Genomic DNA, 17,139 nt, shown 5'->3' on the forward strand with positions numbered 1-17,139 from the left:
CTCTTTCCATTTATTTTTAAGTTAATGTGACAGATAGTGATTGACTAATAGCCTGTATCCATTTCACAAGTTCATTCTGGACAATGGCAAAGGAAGTGTGCCTATACAATCCTGCCAATGTGCCTCAGCTCTGTCCTGGAGTTCCTCAACACCCATGAGGTGGTAGTTTGGGCTCCAGGCATAGCAAGTATAGCTATATTCATTCGTTACAAAGGCTATATACCTACAGTGTCTCACTGCTAAATAAGCACAACCCAGACAGCCATCGCAAATAATATCATTGCTATTTCTCTGTAATGATGTAGATCCCTTTCTCTATGGGAAACCCTATACAGCTGATGTTTAGCTTAACTAATTTATGATATCTTAAAGAGCCTTACTGTTTAAAAATGTCCTCCTTTTATGGGCTATCATAGACATAACAAAGGGTACTCTCTTCATTTTCAGATTCACATAAAGAATTGAAACACATATAAAAATGTGTGGAATTTCACATAAAATATTTTGCTATTTTCCCAGAAAGAGGGACATACAGCATTTCAATAACACTAAAAGAATTAAAATTCCTGGTAGTGGTGAAAAAAGTTTGTCACTCTTACTTAGTAGCTGTAGAATGCACTCCTTGCAAGTCTCCAAACACAGGGAAATTTAAAACATACACTTCAGTAAGGTAAACTTTTCTCTTCAGATTCTAATATTACTATTCAGCTGTGATATTCCCTACATGTAGGGAAAGCAGGATATCAGTATGGAGTGTTTCTCTGAGGATGTGAATTTTATGCTACTACTTTAAACTTGGGCGGAGCCATCCCACTTTACCAATCCTTCACCTTCTGCTAACAGCCTGACTAAAAAGATAGAACATGCATCTTGGCTTGGTAGGTCAAACAAGTCAGGCTTGTTTACATCTTGCATTTTTTCCTTCTTTTCTTTTCCCTTCCATTCTTTTTACTTGTTTCTGTCATCCTTCTCCCACACCCAGCAAGTTTTTTGGGGGGGGGGAGGGGGAAATTCAATTTTTGAAAATGGTGTGTGTGTGTGTGTGTGTGTGTGTGGGTCACAAAATGAAAAACAGACAATACTGAAAAAAGATCACAAAAATTGTATTCTGTTCTTGGTCCAGCTTATTCTCAAATGTATTATCTTTTTCATAATACTATAACTTCATGCAAAGATTGTTAAAGTCAGTCAGAATGCACAGGAATAGGGAGCGAAAAAAACTCTCCTTTATAGTCAAATGCACTTTCAGCCATAGCCACAGCTCGGCAAAGTTCACCAGTTCCACTTAGCAGAGGTTTGTGCTCATACTTTCTACTGATCTCAATCTATGTAATTTCACTCTGTTTCTGTAAAAAATTAAAATCTCAAAGCAAAACTAAGTTGAAACTACCAGGACTGAAGCCCCAGTGCAGCACTGAAGACTTGAAAGCACACATAGTTGTGATTTTTTTTTTGATGCAGAATCATAAATGGGCCCATATTCATATTAACCTGGTCAGACTCATTCAAAACATTTGTGAACCTTTGTGCCCCTTTCAGAAGGTCTGGTCTGTGTTTTGGGTTTGTAATAAACCCAAAATTAAGGTTGATTTCTCTTTCAGATTTTACTGTGAATACTTAGCATGCCTCTAGGCACATTGTATCTAGTCAAATGAGACTTAGTCAAAAGAGAGAGGAATATTTTTGTGCCAAGGAGGTTTCCACCACAGCATTCCTTGTTTTATCTTAAAGCTTAACGATCTAAGTTGCTGGGTGGTTGCAAATGTGAAAAACACAGTGTCTGCCTCCATTAGATGCCAAGAGAAGAGGGTTTCAGCAAAGATAATGCTGCCTTCTTGTTAAGATCCAGAATGCAGCAATAAAAATGAAAAGACAGAAATCATCGGATGATCATTACCACCAAGTACAAAGTCCTTATGTTGTGAATGTGTCATGTTAAATGTCTCTGCAGACATCCACCCCCTCTCTACTCTCAAAATGTGGATGGTCTTCAGATCTTTGAAACAAGGAGATTCAAGCACAAGTGACTTGTTACATATTTCCTATCATTCTAGAATACTGATACATATGTCTTTTAACTTAGTGGTGATCAGCTCTTAGAGCTGTAGACAGCCTGAGGCCTGGTCTACACTATGACTTTAGGTTGAATTTAGCAGCATTACCTTGATTTAAGCCTGGACCCGTCCACACGAGGAAGCCCTTTTTTTCAAGTTAAAGGGCTCTTTAAATCGATTTCTTTACTCCACCTCCAACGAGGGGATTAGCCTGAAATCGGCCTTGCCGGGTCAAATTTGGGGTAGTGTGGACGCAATTTGATGGTATTGGCCTCCGGGAGCTATCCCAGAGTGCTCCATTGTGACCGCTCTGGACAGCGCTCTCAACTCAGATGCACTGGGCAGGTAGACAGGAAAAGGCCCGCAAACTTTTGAATTTCATTTCCTGTTTGGACAGCATTTTTGCAGAGCTCATCAGCATGATGTGCACATTGCCGGGGCACATTGCCTGGCCCGTACTTTGTGAGAAGTCTATGACCATGTCCCTCTCGTCACCATGCTGCCATCGCCTCCTCGCCTGGTTTTGCGCGAAACAATTGTCTGCCATTGCTCTGATGGAGGGAGGGGCGACTGATGACATGGCTTACAGGGAATTAAAATCAACAAAAGGGGTAGCTTTGCATCAAGGAGAAACACAAACAACTGTCACACAGAATGGCCCCCTCAAGGATTGAAGTCAAAACCCTGGCTTTAGCAGGCCATTGATTTCACAAAACAAAGTGGGTCAGTTTCTTGTTTTGATCCATCTATCTTTTACATCTTAGGCGGGCAGCAGATGGTGCAGTATGACTGCAAGCCATCGTCATCTCCTGCGTGCTCAGCAGAAGATGCTACATTATGATTGCTAGCCATCATCATCTCCTGGGTGCTCGGCAGAAGATGGGAATGACCTGGCTGAGTCACTCCCATGTCTGCCCAGGCGCCCCTTACAGATCTCACCGAGGTCGGCTAAAAGAGCACCCAGGAATATTACGATGATGGCTACCAATCGTAATGCACCATCTGCTGCCAAAAAGCAATGGGCTGCTGCTGTGTAGCAATGCAGTCCCACATCTGCCAGCACCCTGGAGTCGTACGGTGATGGTGAGCCGAGCGGGCTCCATGGTTGCTGTGGTATGGCGTCTGCTCAGGTAACGCAGGAAAAAAGGCACAAAACAATTGTCTGCCGTTGCTTTCACGGAGGGAGAGGGGGAGGCCTGACGACATGAACCCAGAACCACCCGCGACAGTGTTTTTGCCTCATCAGGCATTGGGATCTCAACCCAGAATTCCAATGGGCAGCGGAGACTGCGGGAACTGTGGGATAGCTACTCACAGCTACCCACAATGCAGTGCTCTGGAAGTCGACGCTAGCCTTGGTACTGTGGACGCAGTCCGCTGACTTAATGCACTTAGAGCATTTTGTGTGGGGATACGCAAAATCGACTGTTTAAAAACGATTTCTAAAAATCCGACTGCTAAAAATTCGACCTAATTTCATAGTGTAGACATACCCTTAGATCCAGTGTCATTGGAGATTCCTGCATGAACTGAGGGCAGTATATACCCTTACATACCAAAGACTAGCCTGTTACATTGAAAACACTTTTAGCACAGAAATATTATATTCACTGATTAATGCATGTTCTCCCAAAATTAGAAGTACACCAGATACACATAATGCATGAACTTACCAATTAGTGCAAGAAAAATGAAAAGAAATAACATCTTCATTCCAGCCCCAATTCAGTGAGATACATAACTATATGCCTAACTTGAAGCATCTGAGTAGTTCAATTAACTTCAATGGGCCTATTCACATGCTTAAAATTAGGCATGTGCTTAAGTACCTTGTTCAGTTAGGGCCTCAGTTGCTGCTGATGTCTATATAGTGATATACTGAACACTTTCAAATGACAAACAGGGGACTATTTAGGGGAAAGTCAGATTATCTGGGCACTCTGCAAGATGGCAAGAGCCAGAAATGGGAGCCTTCAATAAGAGTTAGCGTTATCTAGATTATGTGTTTCTATGCTAAACCTGCTTGTTCAAATCTGCATGGATTTAGGAAAGCTTTCTGTTCAGCACCCATGCAAAGGCCTCAGGGTTTTTTTAAATACAAATAATTAAGTTTAACCATTTTCTAAGTGATAAATGTTATTGTCTGTTCAGTGGAATTTTCAATCTAGAATAAAATAAATAAACAAACCATTATAATATTTTATGTATAAATATGTAACCCATGTCAAACACAGTCAGCTCCCCTAAAAGTAACTGAAGGCTGCTCAGTGGATTGGGAAAGTAAAATTTTTGTTAATTTTACTTAACACACATATTATCATCCAACAATGAAGAAAAAATACAGGACTGACTAAATTAAACCCCATTTGCAGAATATGTATTTATTTATTTACTTATTTTGGCAATCAGTTTAATTTCCAGTGAGAGAATTTGGATTAGATCTTCCCGTGGAGCCCAAAACTTGCTGTAAATGTAATTCGTATTGGATGTAGTTATAGAAATAGGGTTTGCATCCCAGTTAAGATTGTGTCATTGTTTCCATTATAAAAGTCCCCCCCCGCTTTGCAGGTTTTTTCTCTCCATGATACATTATGGCAAAATTAGCCAGCTGTATTAAAGGTGATAGTTTTTTCCCTTCCTCTTAGACTGCAGGCATCAAACACTGTTTTATTGGAGACAGGACGGTGGATTAGATGGGGTGGCAATCTGTTCCAGTTTGAGTAATTCCTCTGTTAAGTATACAGTTGATCCTACATTAAGAATTTCCTTGCATACTTCAAATTCTCATTGATTTCAGTAGTATTTTGGTTGCACAAGGAATGAAAAATAAGGCCCTATGTTTCTAATTTTCAAAAAATTATGAGAATTTGGTCCCCGATCCTGTAAATATGCACATGCTTTCCTTTACTCACAGGAGTAGCTCCATTGAACCCAGTGGGTGAGATTTTATGCTGCGCCTTTAGGGATATGCCTACACTGCATTGTAAACCAGGGTTGGTGGGACCCAGGCTTGTGGACATGGTGTTTCCAAGCCTGTGCTTGAGCATCCACACTGCATTGTAAACGTAGGTTAACAATTGCTAGACCTGAGTCTTATAGCCATGCTTACGCATCCATATTGCACTACACCGACCTTCTGGCTCAGGTCTGCAGTTTGAGCTGTATCCACACTGAAAAATGGCAGGGCTTGAACTTGATTCTCAGCAGGACTTGGGCTGTGACCCAGGCCCCTACCAGAGTCTCAGGACCTGGGTCCTCAGTGCTTGCTGACCCCAGTCAGACTGATCTGTGTGTGGATGAGAGAGGGACTTGGGCTCAAACCTTAGTCAGAGCCTGGGCCTAATGTGCAGTGTAGACATATCCTAAGAGGCTCGCTACTGTTCTTGCGACCTGGGGAAATAGAGGCTAATGTGGCTTTAAGCCATTTGTGCTCTCCCACTGTGGGCTGCTCCAGGGGCTGGAGAGGTCACTGGGGTAATTTAGACAGCACTGGTGGGCTCAGTTATGGCAGCTTACCTAGACTGCCCTATGGATTCCAGCACTGCCTGGAATCTCTGCAGCACTGTGCTGCTGCCCACTCCCAGCCTGCCCCTCTTGCTCCCCACCACGCTTGCAAAGGCGTGCTCAAAGGACAGTCTGCTGCTGTCTTTCTCAGTTCCTGTGCCGGGAGAATTCTCCCCCAGCTAGAACCAGAGCTTTTAGGCAGCCTTTATGCTGCTCCAGCCCATTTACCTCATGTACAGGGGCCAGAGCAGAGATAAGAATCACACTCAATGACACAACTTGCTTGATTTAAAATTACATGTGTGCATAAACTGTTTGGAGTATTGGGGTTTCTGTTGTCCGAATCTGGGCAGATAAGGCCTCAACATTTTACAGGGGCTAGAACCAAATTATCGTTCACTCACACCACATACTGAACTCCAACTTGGACCTGTCTATTACTATTGGATTGGTTCCCATTCCATACATGAGACAGGAGCTAGACTGAGTTCAGTGGGAAACCACTCCCGAACCAGCAGCTGATTCAGGCCTTTAGCATTGAGAGAATTTTTCATTAAATGTTTTCAAAGAGTTGTTAAGTGAAAACAGATTCTTTTAAAAAATGTTTCTGTTTGTAGAGCTGGAAACCCAAATACAATAGCATTGTGAGGGTGCAATATTTGTCTAAAAATGCTACTTGGAATTATATGATGCTTTTCATCTTCCAGTGCCTCACAGACAGTGACTTGATGCTGATCTCAGACTCTTCTACACCAGTAGGACACCATTCACGTCAGTAGAGTTACTCCTGATTTACACGGGGTATAACAATGGTTAGAACCAGGCCTATGAAGTACAGTCAAACCCCGCCATAACGCACCCCGCCATAACGCGAAATCACATATAACGCAATCGCAGGTTGGCTCCCCTTTAAGGTACAGTATAATACAGTATGGTACTGTACCAATGGTCCCCAACACCATGGCAGGGGAGAGAAGCCACAGTCCCGCACCTGCCGGGGACAGAGAGCACCGGCGCCCGCAGCCCTGGAGTTCTCTGTCCCCGGCAGGCGGGGAGCCGCGGCTCCTCTTGAAGCCAGAGGGAAGCTGCAGCCCCACGCCTGCTGGGGACAGAGAGCACCGGCGCCTGCAGCCCTGGAGTTCTCTGTCCCCAGGAGGCGGGGGGCCACAGCTCCTCTCCCCTGCTGGGCACTAGGCACCAGGGGCACTAGGCGGTACACCTCAATGCACTGCTTTGGGAACGACCTGACTGATTTGAAACCCCGCTATACCGCGACCCCGCATTTAGCGCGATGGGATTTTTTTGGACCCCAAAGGTCGCGTTATAGCGGGGTTTCACTGTAATTACTCCTCAGAATGCACCTGTAAGGTAATTACCATAGTATTTTAACCTAAGTTCACAGTCCAAGATAGATGACTGTTTAAATCCAAAATCACCCTCTTGTAGCTCAAGCAAAAGGATGATTTTGGGGTAAAGACACTGTACTGAGGGGGCCAGGAGACCTCAGCTCTGCCACAAACTTCCTGTGTGACCTTTGGCAAATCATTTGACTTCTCTGTGCCTCAATTCCCCCTCTGTAAATGGGGCTAACATACATCCTTGCTCCCACTCTTTGTCTATCTCAAGTATTGCCCTTCTGTGGCAAGGATTGTCTCTCACTATGTGTGTACACAGCGCATTGCACTACAGGACCCTCTTTTTGGCTGAGGCCTCTAGGCTTTACCATAAGAACACTTTAAAAATTGAATAATAATATGACTTTAATGAAGTTGCACTTGGGATGAGTTTAGCCCATCTGTTTTGATAATCTAATGTGTCATTAGTAATACAGATATGATATTTTGATATAAAAGGACAGGCAAGATAAAAAATCATATTTCCTCACTTTTATAAGTTTGTATCACATCCCCAGCTTTAACTGAATCACAGTTCTTCCATGTGCTATAGTAAATCTTGATAAATCAATAAAGCAGAATAATTTACAAGGATGTATCTGGAATAATATTTTGACTGTTTCAGCTGCTTAACTTGATAAGAGAGCTTTCTACCAGGTTTGCGTTGGGGTTTAGAGAGGCATTGTAATTCCATGCCACTAACCTTCAAATGCTTCCTATAGCTAAATAATCCAAGAAACAGTACACGTCAAACTTGAGTTTTCTAGTCCATTCAAGTTGATCGCTGTAAAGTCTAGGAGTGTTAAATTGACTGCAAATATGAAGGCTTTAGAAGGCAGAGATGTTCAGGAACAGGGTGGCGGACAAGTTGTTTGGAGGATTTATCTCTCTCTGGCATGTTTTTATGATAATTCAAATATTAGAGATAGAGTTATAAATTATCAGTATTGTAGTAGAGACCTTATGTGCTGGAATTTATATCACTTTTCCTTTTAGACATTTAAACCACATGTTGTGCTAAAAAAATGAAGACAGAATTCCACCAAAGGAGTGATTTATTTTCAGTTTAAAACACTGGCTACATTAAAACCACATGTAAGTAAGTACTGTATAACCAAACCAAGTTCATAATAAGGCTTAAAGCACTGAAGGTAGATTAAATACTTTTGGTTTTTAACTTTGGCAGAGCATGGACTAACAAGATCTACCTAAGCTACATACAGGGTCGGCTCCAGGGTTTTTGCTGCCCCAAGCAGTGCAAAAAAAAAAAAAAAGCCGCGATCGCGATCTGCAGCTCTACCGCCGCCGCTTCATAATTCAGCAGCTGGTCCTTCCCTCCGAGAGGGCGTGAGGGATCCGCCGCCGAATTGCCGCCGAAGACCCAGACGTGCCGCCCCTCCACCCCAAGCACCTGCTTGCTGGGTTGGTGCCTGGAGCCAGCCCTGGCTACACAGTACATTAACCAGAATGGAGGTGCAAGTTCCCTTGGTGAAAATCTAACATTATTAAAGTACATATATAAAACAATTTAGCCTCTTGTTAACTAACTTTTCCTATGTATCTGTGGAAGGTTTCTGTCCATTTGTTAGGTGACATATTGGGTTTCTGCAGATGCCCCTTCTGAAACATCATAACGATTCAATGTTTAATCTTAATACTTTACTTTTTACAAAGTCAGAATGATTTTCACTTCTAATAACTTTACAAACTTGATTAATCCTCCCAACACTCCTATGAGATAAGTATTATAATTTCCACTTTACAGTGAGGTAAACTAATACATAAAAGTTAAGTGACTTATGAGAGCAAAGCTTAGGACTAAGGGACGCCTAATTTCTAGGCCTGCTCTCAGATGATAACTACTATTACTTTACACTTATTTCGCACTTTCCAGGCCAGATTCTCTAGTCCTTTTATGGCCGTTTTGTGCTACTATCATAGAATCGTAGGACTGGAAGGGACCTTGAGCGGTCATCTAGTCCAGTCCCCTGCACTCAAGGCAGAACTAAGTGTTATTTAGACCATCCCTGACAGGTGTTTGTCCAATCTGCTCTTAAAAATCTCCAATGATGGAGATTCCACAACTTCCCTAGGCTATTTATTCCTGTGCTTAACCACCCTGACAGAAAGTTTTTCCCAGCACAGAGCTTCCCTAAACCTGGTGGATGTTGACCAGTGAAGACTTTCTCCTGTATTCAGGAATTCTGTTATTCCATAGAGCCTGTATAGTGGCTCTAACACCATTCCCTGACCCCCAGCCTCTGGCACAGCGGGTGGGTCAAGGGAAAAAGGGGCATGGCTGGGGCATCCAAGTTTGCCAGAATTAAAGTAAGTGTCATTTTTCTCAAATCCCATAAACCACAGCTGATTTATTAGCTACATTTTTAGCATCATAGAAATTAGAGATAGAAAAGATTTATTAATTATTATATTCACTCCTTGCAAGTGAAATAATTAGTCCACATATTGCACAGTAGATTATTATTATTTATTTGTATTACAGAAGCATCTAGAGATGCCACTAAGAGTAAGGCCCAGTTGTGATAAGCAATATAGCAATGTGCAAACAGTGTGTGAGAGAATCCCTGCTCCAAACAGCTAGCAGTCTGAATAGACCTAATGGTAGCTGTACTGCTGGTAGACATACTACACCTGATAGAAAATAGATACATTTGTAAGATGTATACACAGGATCGAACCAAAGAGAAGCAGTGAGGATATAACTTTTTGGATTTTCTTTCATTTTTTTCCTATTTCTAAACACTCAGGTAACAATACACCATCCAGGATGAAAGGATCCATTTCTTTATTTGGGTCTCTGAACCTTCTTCCTTGTTTATACTTTGGGCTATCACCTATACTCTCTTTAATGTTGCATCATTAATCTTCTTTGTTTTCTCCCTTGCCGTAGATGTTTCCAGGTGTGTGGCAGAGAGGAAATACACCCAGGAACAAGCCCGCAAGGAGCTTCAACAAGTTTTCATTCCCGAGTGCAATGATGATGGCACATACAGCCAGGTTGAAAAGTTTTGGCTCAGTATTTGTATGCCTTGCTGTTCAGCATGCTTGGGGGGGTTGTGATGCAGCGAGGGAATTACATTAACACTGATGTTTAGAAGTGGGAGGATAGTAGGGTGACCAGACAGCAAATGTGAAAAATCGGGACTGGGGTGCGGGGTAATAGGTGCCTATATAAGAAAAAGACCCAAAAATCGGGACTGTCTCTATAAAATCGGGACATCTGGTCACCCTAGAGGATAGTTCATTTTTGTACCAATTTAGTCCTTGGCATCTCTTCAGAAATGATCAACAAAATAGCTGAATGTGATGTTGGTTATTGTGATGTGCACCCCATTCCACTAGGGTGAGACAACCAAGTAATTTCTCATAGCTCTCTGACAAGTCATCAGCTGGTAAAATGTGTATGATTTCTGTCCTGTTCCTGATCCAAAACAGTAATCTTGTGGTAAAAGAGTCCATATCCTATTGCCAATGCCATGAGTAAGACAGCAATCTTCCCTAACCCCTGCTGAATCTCTGTTCAGGCCTCATGGACTGAGTTACTCAGGCAAAGATTTAGAATCCAAGAGGGTGCAATTTGAAACCTTTATCACAGTCAGATACATACTAAGCAGGATTGTCTTCTGTTACCATGATAACAAGTTAAAAGGTAGGGTCATGTAGAAAGTTACTGTAATCATTTTTAAGTGTAGCTAATAGTTCACATTTACTATTTATAAATTTCAGTATGGTAGAGAAAGTGACATTAGACTCCAGGGGAGATGTTAAAGATGTTGGGATTTATAAAGCAATTCATTTAAAGAAGGCATTCCAGTAGTTTGCTCTCTGAGAACTTGGCGCACGAATAATGCTGGAAAAAGTGCTGTATCCTGTTGTTACTGTGTGAGAGATGATATGTTGTCTATCTGGAAAAAAGCTAGAGAGGGCTTACTTCAGGAATAGAGACAGTCAATCCACGTGTCCCCTAGGGAGCTTTTCATAATGCCTGTATCTTATTCTTTCAGTATAGGACATAAAACAAGCAAACACACATTAATAGCTTTCTCTTCAGTTCTCCACTGCAGCACCTACTGTAGAGTGCTTGAGGGAAGCTCTGCTTTTATGCTTGAATTATGGTCTATTAATGGATTATCTTACTAGAAACAGAAAAAGGCGTTTGATATCTTTAAAAATATATTCGACTGGAGGTCTCCATTGTACTCAAGAGACATATATAAATATATACTCTATGTGCCATGAACATTTCAATATGGTCAACACATGTCTCAGAGATTTCCCTCACTTGATGTCATTTCCTGACAGGTTCAGTGTCATAGTTACACAGGATACTGTTGGTGTGTCACTCCCAATGGACGTCCAATCAGCGGTACAGCTGTAGCACATAAAACTCCACGGTGTCCAGGTAAGTAATGATTTAGTTTATCAGTGACATTCATCTATTTTATCTCCCTGTCTCAGTTTTTAGGATTTTGTACAGTGCTCATTGACATGATATCTATGTGCCAATATATGGTGCCATGCAACAGCATTGCTGAAATGATTATTCTTATATCTTATAATTTTCTGGTAAAATCACTGCAAACATACCATCAAGTTTTACTTTTTAAACATTTTAAGTATTAAGAATAATTAAAAAAGACAAACAAACACTGTTCAAGGTTTGGTACAGTGAAAAAAAATTCTCACCAGTAGCCAAACCTGGAGGGTTGGGGAGGGGGGGAGGGGTAACAAACCACCACACACCCTTTTCAATAAAGATGAAAAATAGCATTAACATCAACGTTAAACCACTGTTTGCAGAAAATGAACAACAAATAAAAAACTGTCGTTCCCACAAGCTTTTGCCTTAAACCAGTGCACACGAAAAATTAACCAGTTTTTAGAGACTGCCTTTTAGCCTCATTTCAAACATGTCAAAATGTATGATAAATCAGAATTGTACAAGCAACTGTAGCAAGTACTCTTCTAGATGTTTTAGGTCAATACAACTGTTCTCTTTCTACAGAGAGAGCACTAACGATATTGCAGCTTTGTGAACTGCAGCAGCAGTACCCCCTGCACTTTAAACTTCTGGTAGTGGTGGGATTAATTGACACCTTGGCTCCCTGGAAGATTGGCGGAGTTGAAGAAACTGGGGCTCCCTTACCTGTAGTTAAGCAATATTTTCAGAGTAGAAACCTTTATTATTATAATAATAATTACAAGAAGGGAGACGACCAGAGAAGAAGTGAATATGTAAAAACAAAAGAACATCAAAATTTCAGGCTGCTTTTAAGCCCCGTGTGACTTAAATGGTGTGGAGAACCTTGCAAATGTCCTGTCGTACAGTAGATTTTACACCAGGATCCATAAAGTTCAGTTTAGTCCAGTGATCTAGTCCAATCTAGTATAAATGCTGAAGAGTCACTTTGGAGTCAGAGTTGCCAAGAGCCACATTAAATGTTCACAAGTTTTAAGATTCAATAATATGCACAGAAGTGTATTTTAATGTAATGATTGATACAAACTCTGACCGTGATTCAGGACTATATTTAAATACTTAAGTGTTATCCTAAATAGGGATGGACTTAAGTGGTGCTTAAGTGCTTTACTTAATTGGAGCCTCCATCAGGAGTTTTGCAATATCAGTGATCATGAAACCTAGTAGCTCCCTCAATTTCACTAACCTCAACAAAAAAGGGGGGAGGGATAGCTCAGTGGTTTGAGCATTGGCCTGCTAAACCCAGGGTTGTGAGTTCAATCCTTGAGGAGGCCACTTAGGGATCTGGGGCAAAAATTGGTCCTGCTAGTGAAGGCAGGGGGCTGGACTCGATGACCTTTCGAGGTCCCTTCCAGTTCTAGGAGATTGGTATATCTCCAATTATTACCTTTTATTACCTATTACATGTGCTGAAATCTTAATAAATAATTGTCTAATAGCTCTGTCACAATGTGTGGCATTAATTTCTGGTCCACAGTTCTGCTGAATTACTGGACAAACAAATTCATGGGATGTTTCATGTTCAATGTAATCAAGAAAAAAATGTAGTTGGTTTCAGATGCTTGATTAATCAAGACACAAATTGTTCAGTTTCTTCACTTACACTGATAAAGTGTTTGCTTTGTTCCATCAAAGTCATAATGTGAGCCAGAATATATCCACAAGAAACCCATCTTTCTTCTGTATTCAGGACCAAGGCCCCAATTTTGCAAAGGCTCATGCATGTACTTAGCTTTACACACATCAAGTAGTCCCACTAAAGTCAATGAGTCTACGCACAGTGCATAAAGCTAAGCATGTGTGCAAGTCTTTGCAGGATCAGGGTCCAAATCAGTGCATAGGATCTGATTCTGCACCACTAAAGTTAATGATTGTTTTTCCATTTATATCAGCGGGTGCAGGACTGGGCTTGTAATGTCTCAAATACCTAGGAGAGGATTTTGAAATGCTAGTGATGAAGAACTCAATCTTACTTAAAGAGGACTACACAACCTCTTTGTCTGTCTCTTTGTCTGGGAGACAGTGCCACAAATTTTACAAAAAGTTATGCAGTGAAATAACACAACCCCCAATGCTAATTTTGCAGAATGACATTCTTGATGAAGCAGAGCTGCAGTTCTAGTCTGTTTTCCAGTCTGTTTCCAGAATCGCCATCTGTCAAGACTGGAGAGATTTTTTCCAGAAGGAACATTGATGTTTTCCATTACATCTACTATTTGCTTTTATCTTTTTTCCCCTTTTCTATCATTATGCACAGGAATGATGCCCAAAATATCATTACTTACACAGAGTTCATACTTGCTTCTGTCTTAATTAGTTCTTTTGGGATATCACAGACTCTCAACCACGCCAAACTGATAAACTGTGCAGTTTCTGGCCTATCCTCAAGAATTCCCTTGCTATTACTTGATATTGCAAGTGCACATCTTACAGCAGTGGAATCTGACAACTGAACGGTCATGTATTCTTCAATAGCCTATGCTTTTCTGGGGACAGAATGTTGTGGTTAGTTACAAGGAGATCTTTGATTATTCCAACATTTACACACACAGCTTCATCACTTTGACTTTCATTTGAGTGCTTGTATGGTACCACTGTTACCTGCTATCTCACCTGGCTTACTTCATGGAACCTTTGCTAATAGATGTGTTTCTTCTTTATTTAAGGGTATGGATTTATTTGATACATGGATTTACTTGCACATGAATATTCAGCTTCCAAACAAAAATGCTTAATATCATAAAGTACATATCTCTCTTGGTTTGATCTTTTGTGGTGGGATATTAGATGTGGAGTCCTGAACAAAAGAACACTTTTTTCTCCATTCCTTAGGAAAGGTCTTGCATTCCTATTCATATTTATATTTCTTCAAACAGAGCATGAATTTTGAAGTATTTAATGTTTGCTTTTTCACATTTTTATTTTTTTTTCAGCTTCTGTTTATATGTTTAACCAGCTCATAAAATAACAATTATAATCAGGGTAGTCCTTACTCAGGCCTGTAGTATTCCAGATGTGGCCTTTGCCAGTCCTGAACCTTTTCTTCTGTCTTACTTTACTCAAATATATAACACGTATTTCACTTATTTTGGTTCTCCCTGCTGGATCCCCTTGTTTTGTACGTAACAGTAAAGAGGATCATCTTCCAGCCCTCCATTCTTCCTGCCTACATCTTTGCTCTTGTTTCTTATTACATCCCTTTCCCACCCTCACTCTATGAATGAGTTCAGCCTCACTGATCCTTTCATTTCCTTCTCCCACACTCCTCTTCTGCATTCTTCAGTGAGTGTCACCAGTTAAATCTGGAACACATTCCCTATCCCAGTGCTCCCGGGTTCACCCTCTGCATTAAAACCCTCCCTGAAAACTTACTGTACTTCTTCCTGAAGGCTGAATACTCTAACCAACATGTAATGATACTGCCATCCCCACTCCTCTCTGTAGCTAGTAACATTAGTTATGCTCTCACCATCTGAGTCTCCCCATGGGCTCTTGTAATAACCTTGTATTGATTGTAAATTTCTTGGGCAACTACTATTTCTGTTTTCATTTTTTGTACAGTGCTGACCACACTGTCAGTGTAATAACCCCCACCAGTTTACACCTGTGACCTTTGACACTTGAATCCAAAGTAGACCCAAATCCTGTAAGCAGATTCATGCAGAATTCATGCTTGCTCCCATTCAAAATCCTATTGACTTCAGCTCTTTTGACTTCAACAGAGCATGGCGTGGAAGTGGGAGTCTGCCTTTACAGATCAAATAGCATGGTCCTTAGCCTTGGTTAGTATTTCACCCTATTTAGCGGAGATTTTCCAAAACTCCCTTGGCTATGCCAGCTACCATGATGGTAGAGTCTTTTTCTGCACTTATGTTTTATTGAGGCAGCTACTGTTAAGCCCATAGAGTTTATAGTGATTTATCCATGATGCTGGAAAAATACAGTACCAGAAATTCCTAATAATACCTACAAATACCAGTATTCCTAATATGAACAATTAAAACTATAGCTCTTGAGAGCCTAATGGCAGTTTGCTGCTCAGCCATTTATTTTCTGTTTTGGAGGCTTTCAAATCTGCATGCCAGATTTGTGATGTCAGATAGTTTTTCTCTGGCAAAATTCCTTGTCTAAACTTCATGTTGAAGTGGCCATCAGTTCAGTATGGTAAACAAGACTTTTGACGCAGTGATTCACTTATTGAAATCCTTATTTTAGATCAACAAAAACATTCTGCAAGATTTTTTATTTAATTTTAATTCTCAGTGAATTTAGCACTTCTGAAGAGAACTGAATTGAGACAATGAACTCATTTCACATAGGTTGCTGAACAGTTATCAAGTGGTGATGATTTTTCATTACTATCAGCCTGGGTAACAAGATTTGAACTGGTGAGAAGTGATAGGCTTTATATTTCGTTGACAAAACAGATTGAGAGGTGACTTGATCACAAAATATAAATGCCTTCACAGGGAGAAAATACTGGGTACTAAAGGGCTTATTAATCTAGCAAAGAAAGGCCTAACAAGAACCAACGTCTGGACATTAAAGCCAGACAAATCCAGATTAGAAATAAGACACACATTTTTAACAGTGAGGGTGATTAACCACTGGAACAAACTATCAAGGGAAGTGGTAGATTCTCCATCTCTTGTTGTATGTTCACATTGTACTCTTCTTTTGGTGGCTGGTAGAATCCATACTTGCATAGCCCCCTTAGCAAGGATATGAACAACACTGTAGCCAGGAAGGCACAGCTTAGGTGAATAGAGTAAAAGATGAGACTGAAGGGTGTGGGTATGTATGCAAGTACATACTCTACAGTCTCTCTACTCACCCAAGCCATGCCTCCCTGTCTACACTGCTGTTTTTTAGCTGTGTATTGTCCCATTGCCTACCTGCTGCTGAATCCTCCAGAGGAGAAAGACTATGGCAGGTGAAAAAAAAAACAGGAGTACTTGTGGCACCTTAAAGACTAACAAATTTATTTTAGCATGAGCTTTCGTGAGCTAAAGCTCACTTCTTCGGATGCATAGAATGGAACACACAGACAGGAGATATTTATACATACAGAGAACATGAAAAGGTGGAAGTATGCATACCAACAGGCAGAGTCTAATCAATTGAGATGAGCTATCGTTAGCAGGAGGAAAAAAAACTTTTTGAAGTGATAATTAAGATGGCCCATAGAAGGTGTGAGGGGAACTTAACATAGGGAAATAGATTTAATTGGTGTAATGACCCAACCATTCCCAGTCTTTGTTTAGACCACAGTTAATAGTATCTAGTTTGCATATTAATTCAAGTTCAGCAGTCTCTCTTTGGAGTCTGTTTTTGAAGTTTTTTTGTTGCAAAATTGCCACCTTCAAGTCTGTCACTGAGTGGTTAGAAAGGTTGAAGTGTTCTCCCACTGGTTTTTGAATGTTATGATTCCTGATGTCAGATTTGTGTCCATTTATTCTTTTGCGTAGAATGGCAGGTGAGAGGCAGTGGAGAAAGGCATGGGCAGCTACACACTGTGTAACCTTTCCCTACCACAGGAAAAGACTCTGGTAGAGGAAAAAGGCTCTGCCAGCTCCCCACTACTAGAATCCTTCCCCTGACACAGAGAAAGGCTCCAGCAGTGGGGAAAGGCTGAATCAGCGTTGGATGCAGTGTGGACGCAGTCTGCTTTTCATTGTGGCATGTA

At 41.0% G+C, this 17,139-nt stretch overlaps 1 protein-coding gene across 1 annotated transcript in view; it reads left to right on the forward strand.

Moving 5' to 3' along the window:
- Positions 1-17,139, forward strand: part of SMOC2 (SPARC related modular calcium binding 2) — a 169,464-nt gene that overhangs the window by 65,328 nt on the left and 86,997 nt on the right. The window contains exons 3-4 of the mRNA XM_045009508.1: positions 9,864-9,970; positions 11,276-11,375. Coding sequence (XP_044865443.1) covers positions 9,864-9,970; positions 11,276-11,375 — 207 coding nt within the window. The remainder of the gene's footprint in view (positions 1-9,863; positions 9,971-11,275; positions 11,376-17,139) is intronic.

This window comes from Mauremys mutica, chromosome 3 (assembly GCF_020497125.1).
Source record: "Mauremys mutica isolate MM-2020 ecotype Southern chromosome 3, ASM2049712v1, whole genome shotgun sequence".
NCBI lineage: Eukaryota > Metazoa > Chordata > Testudines > Geoemydidae > Mauremys > Mauremys mutica.